Source organism: Cicer arietinum, chromosome 6 (genome assembly GCF_000331145.2).
Source record: "Cicer arietinum cultivar CDC Frontier isolate Library 1 chromosome 6, Cicar.CDCFrontier_v2.0, whole genome shotgun sequence".
In the NCBI taxonomy this organism is placed as follows: domain Eukaryota; kingdom Viridiplantae; phylum Streptophyta; class Magnoliopsida; order Fabales; family Fabaceae; genus Cicer; species Cicer arietinum.
The window spans coordinates 26,549,232-26,555,221 of record NC_021165.2 but is presented as its reverse complement, the minus strand read 5'-3'; the positions used below and the strand labels follow the sequence as shown (position 1 = coordinate 26,555,221).

Here is a 5,990-nt window from a genome sequence, read left to right as displayed (position 1 = left end):
CCTTATTATAATGATTTGATTTTATTAAGATTTAACACCGAAACCGCCACTGTGATCCACCGTAAACCAATAATAATTTTTAAAAGTATAAATTATTGACTCTTCTCATTTTTACAGTTAAAAAGATAATTGAATTGTTATAAATTTGTTATTAACTGAATTTTGAGAGATACATTATTTTTCTTTTTTAACGCACCGGCAACGATCGAGTTGTCGTCTCAACTTTAAAAATCATGAGAACTGTTAACTTATAATTTCGAATAATATAGTCGATCAATGTTAAATATTTAAAAAGAAAAAAAAAACTTTTGAGCAATAATATATAGTGGACAATTTATAAAAGTGGTTCACCGAAATATCGGTTTATCTTTACTATTATGATTTTTAATATTACAAGCTATGTAGTGCTAAAATATATTTTTTTTTATAGGTAATTATTAGTGTAAAATTTGTTACAAGGAGGAGGATTTGTTAGAAGCATGAATCAAATTAACTCTAAACCTCATACATAAAACTTTTTCAATGTTGATCAACTAACAAACATATTAAAGAAGTTGTAAAGTGGTCCAATTATACCTATTGATATTTTAGGACCATTATATAGTTTATCCAAAAAAATAAAAGCAATAACTTCAATGACCATGTGCTATGTGAATGAAAATGATGTCCTAGTGACTATAGTGCAATCCAGCCCTCCTCCACTTGTCTATCAATTTATTTTCCTCCCTTCTTTTTCCAACTATAAATGAGTCTACTATTTAATGTGAGAAAGTGATTCATGAGAAAGATGGCAAAATTTGAAATAGTAAAAGCTATAGGATCTATTTTTTTGCATCCTAATTCGTTAACCTTACAGTGACTTGTTTAAGATCTCTCCATGTGGGGCTCATGAAATTTAATGCTTGTCCTTGTGATACCAAACCTTCCTATATCCTTTGGAAGATACTATCTCTATTTGTTTCCAACGAATATCTTCATCTACAATTGTAGAGATTAATTTTTTGAATCAGTTAGTTAGGAGGACTACATAATACTTTTATACTCTTTAGTTAATCTGCCTCTTTTGATATAAATAAGATATTGTTGGTATATCAAATGTGAGTAAATAAATTTACATTGGATGAAAATATGGATATTAAATTTTATATAAATGCGAGGATCCATAAATTTATTACTTTATGATTTTAAATAAAGATGTGGTGTCCAACCTACTTGTGTGGTTGCTCTTGATCAAATGTGATCATTTCTCTGATCCCTTCATGTCCCAACAATGGTATTAAAGCTTGGATTCACTACCAAGTAGGACCCACTAGATATCCCCATATGTAATTGTAGAGACTAATCCCACAACTCACATAAGACCTCATAGATAATAAAGCTTTTGTTTAACAATTTTAATGTTGCGGCATTTTCAATATTCAATTTCATACTTGAGACTTATATAGTACCAACAATTCATATTAAAGGCGTATATGTGTCAGTGTCAAAAATCGACATGAAACAACACATGTAATTATATTTAATTATTTTATTTTATTAAATTATTATTTTATTATTTTATTTTCTCAAATTATTATCGATGTCTACGTATTAGTATATAAGTATCTTATCTGATGTGCATATTTGTGTAAATACTTCATAACTTGAGACAACTAACTAAACTTAAAAGATACGTGTATTATCTCTTCTAGATGCTCTTTGATAAAATAAATTATCTCTAACTATAAATATAAATATACTCTAAAAAAACTATAAATATCTGCAGTTCAGTTGTCAGTTAGGTAAATAAGGGGTTTCCAAATTAGAGACAAACATAACTTGTGTCCTACATTACCATCATCAATTCAATACTGTGCAATTAAGAATCAAGCCAGGCTTTCAGAGATCAAAACCCTGTTGTCTGTCCTATATTTCTACTATGCTTCTATGTGATACAATGACACTCATAAATTATGTACCTAAAAAGTTGCAACAAGGAAATACTACACAACCGAATATATAGTTACTCAATTAAATGCAGCATAAAAGTATAGCTTTCGCTCATAGATAGTTAGGAACATATCTACCAGAAATTACAATGATTATTAATGACCTGCTAGAAGGGTGAGGCTTGAGAAATCTACTCTATGACCTATCCTATGCCAATGCAATTACACACCCTAGTGACAATGTCATCCATCATTGCTATTTTTTAACCATTTAATTTATAAAGAAAATATGATATAGTAATTCAGAATTTGAGCAAAAATTAAATAAAATCTAATTAAAGATTGTTTTAGTTAAAATTCAAATTTAAATTATATTAAATAATTTATTATTTACTAAAATTTGTTAATCATTTGAGTCCAACCACTTAATTAAAAAACATTTATGTCTCATTGCTATGTATGTACAATTTTAGATTGATGGTAGACGTGTGGTGATGACCTAACCTTATGCATATCATTGAAGCTAATACTAAGCTACAGTTGGAATGTTAGCTGAATAATTTTGGCTTTGTCAAATTCCGTATTGTCAGAGCTCCATTTGTTTAGAAGTTGGATAGTTAAGGCTAAAACAACATTATTATGTTATGGTTCAAAGTAATTTTAAAGTTCAAATCAATATTTTAATAGTTGAATCAGAGAGTCAACGAGACCTTCAAATCATGACTCAATTGGTGGTTGAACTAGTTTAAAAATAAATAAAAATAGAAAAAATAAAAGTGAAATAAAAATGCAACAAAGTAAGACCGGTTGAATCAACCTTGGTTCAACAGACTCAGATTCAGTTCAATCCAACTCAACTAGCCTATGGTAGAATCAGAATCAAACCAATCAACAAAATGGTCGAATTTCAGTTCAACCGATTGAACTAGTCAGACAGATCCAACTCTTTAAAACATTGTATTATGTATGGAGCAATTCAACATACTCAAATTCAGTTTAATCTAGTTCAACCATGGTACAATCAGAATCAAACCAATCAACAAACTGGTAAATTTTCAATTTAACGGGTCGAACCAATTGGCCGGATCCAATACTTTAAAAGATTGCTTCTAACATTATATTATATATGGAGCAATTCTCATACTCAGCTTCCATTAAAATGAGTGTCTAGCTAAGTCATTTGGGTACCACATTGAACAAGCTTTTGAGCACTACTTACACATTCATAAACTCTATCACATATATAAAGTATAGACTTAGAACATATATAATTTGTTTCAAAATAACATTTTATATATAGTTAGAAGAACAGGTATGCTAATTCAACTTTGAATTCAAATTAAATTAACCATAGTCCTCAATGATACAAAAACAAATAAGAATTTACAACAAAAAATTATTTAGGAGCAAATACTTGCCTAAAGAGGGAAACATTAAAGACATTGCAAAATAGTTAAAAAAAAAAAAAAAAAAGCTACATTAAGGAAATGCAGCATACAACAACAACTAAATAAATACTACAATCAATAAAAACACCTCTTATAGCTTGATAAAGAACCAAACCTCTCTCCAAAAGTTTAACTGCATCACCCCAACTATGTCCATCTTCACCAGCCTCACCTTTATCTCCTTCTTTCTCTTCCAAAAATCGAGTCTTTTCGCGGTAAATGCGAGCAACAACGATCGTTACATCGGTTACCAAGACAATGTAGAGTGGTCTTGAAGCCAAAATACTTTCTGAGATTGTGTAGTAAAAAACAACAAGCAATGCTATTATCAATGAACTTAGTGCTCTTGTGTTTTCAGAAGCTAAGATGCAGAAATTCAGCTCTCTTGATGAGAAAAATGTGTGTTTACGCCAGCTACGAGGCTTTTTCGCCTCGACTGATCCTGTTTGTTTGGATTTTGATGATGATTTGGTTTTGGATTTTGGAATGGTGTTGGAATCTTTTATTAGAGGTTCCTCTTCTTCATGTTTTGTCTCGAAATTTGAATACTTGAAACCACCTTGATGTTTTAGTCTTGAAGCAATAGATGCATCATTTTTGTTGTCTTCAGCACCACCTGAAAATCGCAAGTAAATACAAATAAGCAACATGTACTTGTCAAATCTCTGTTCTTATATTTTATCAATAAGAATAGAATTCAGTATTCTAAAATTTACAATATTCACATAGTGTATACCAATTACTTGTGTTAGACTCCGGTGATAATCTCTATTTCTTTGTCACCACGTTACTTACCACATTTCTCATTTTGTCTTTGTTTTCATTTCTCGATCTTTTCCATCACAAAAAACTATATATCATGATTCTAAATTGTGATCCGTAGCTGCAACTGCGGTCACAACATAAAATATTTTGTTGTCTATGTAACAACATAACAATTGCAATTTCGACTACTTTTAGTTGCAATGCAAAGATTTTTAGTGCAACGGTAACCACAATTTAGAATTAGAACTACGCTATACATACATCAAATCTAAAATAAAATCATTTTTTAATATAAAAATACACTTCTTATGCTGAAGTGATTTTTTTTTATTTTTTTGCTCAAAATTAAAAGAACAAAAGTGAAAGATGCAATGTGTTTAGACCCTTTATGAAATTAAGCTAGATCTTGTTAAAAGTATCGCATGAATTAACTTTTTGATTAAGGACAATTTTAAATTTTAAAACAGTATCAAAGTCTATTCAAGATAAAACATTTTTTATTTATAATAATTGAATATCACAACCTCAATCCTCTATAATATAAAACAGACTGTGACGTGGCCGCAACCATTAATACTACTATTTAAAAATTTAATCACAATTAATAACAAATAGACAAGAAAGTACAAACCAAGGTATTCATCGAATACAGAAGCAGACATGGTTTGTCCATGACGAGGATATATTGGTGATGACGCGGCAGAAGTAGGTGTAGGTGGAAGTGCATTGATACGGCCAGTTATTAATGCCATTCGATCAGAACCTCTTTCTGCAATCCTTCTTCTTCTCTCTTCTTTTCCTCCAATTCCATTGTTGTTGCTCGCCATTTCTCAATCTCTCTCTTTGCACCTTTCTCAAATTTTCTTTGTTTTTGGTATTTCTGTTACGAGAATGTTTTAGCATTAGCCCCGCAAACATCGCCATTTGACATGTTCCTTTCTCCATTTCAATCGTCACATCTATTTATATTATTTCTCCATAATTCATGTTTATAAATTAAATGCTTACATATATTTTTATTCCTGCTAAAATTATTATGCATATGTAATTTTAGTAACTGCTTTTAATTAATATATACTTTTAAATAAATCTTTGTAAATTTCATTACCTACACCCCGTCACTTTACTACCCACACCCCTCTTTTTCAAAAAAAAATTTAATTACCCAAAATGCTTTTACCTATTGTCTACATCTTCATCTTCAAAACCATAATCTTCATCTTCAAAACTCTAACTTTCTTATTCATCAACATCTTCATTCATATCATCAAAATCATAACCTTCATTTTGGTCATTTTAAAAGTATGTTTACTCAGTTCAAGTACGTTTACGTGAACTCAGTTCACGTACAATCTGAGATTTTTACCATTTTACAATGTACGTGAACTCAGTTCAAGTACGTTTACGTGAACTCTCAGTTCACGTACAATATGAGATTTTTACAATTTTACAACGTACGTGAACTCAGTTCAAGTACGTTTACGTGAACTCAATCTGTGATTTTTACAATTTTACAATGTATGTGAACTCAGTTCAAGTACATTTACGTGAACTCAGTTCATGTACTACCTGATTTTTTTTACAATTTTACAATGTACGTGAACTCAGTTCAAGTACGTTTACGTGAACTCAGTTCAAGTATGTTGTTTATGTGAACTCAGTTCATGTACAACATGAGATTTTTACAATTTTACAATATATGTGAACTCAGTTCAAGTACGTTTACGTGAACTCAGTTCAAGTACGTTTACGTGAACTCAGTTCAACTACTACTTGTGATTTTTACAATTTTACAATGTACGTGAATTGAGTTTACGTACCACCAATGAGTCTCAAACTCCATTAATTA

At 30.1% G+C, this 5,990-nt stretch overlaps 1 protein-coding gene across 1 annotated transcript; it reads right to left on the bottom strand.

Annotated features, from left to right (window-relative positions):
• Window positions 1-3,241: 3,241 nt before the first annotated feature.
• LOC101514944 (uncharacterized) lies at window positions 3,242-5,071 on the bottom strand. The gene is made up of 2 exons (XM_004506873.4): window positions 4,773-5,071; window positions 3,242-3,992 (listed from the first exon to the last, which is right to left on the bottom strand). Exons 1-2 carry the CDS (start codon window positions 4,966-4,968, stop codon window positions 3,403-3,405), a joined length of 786 nt encoding a protein of 261 aa, XP_004506930.1. The 5' UTR covers window positions 4,969-5,071; the 3' UTR covers window positions 3,242-3,402.
• Window positions 5,072-5,990: the final 919 nt, after the last annotated feature.

Bases quoted from the DNA above. Each gene is read 5' to 3' on its own strand.
- LOC101514944 (XM_004506873.4), bottom strand. From the start codon at position 4,968: ATGGCGAGCAACAACAATGGAATTGGAGGAAAAGAAGAGAGAAGAAGA. The intron at 3,993-4,772 runs GTTTGTACTTTC...TGCGATTTTCAG, and splicing joins TGTATTCGATGAATACCTTG to GTGGTGCTGAAGACAACAAA.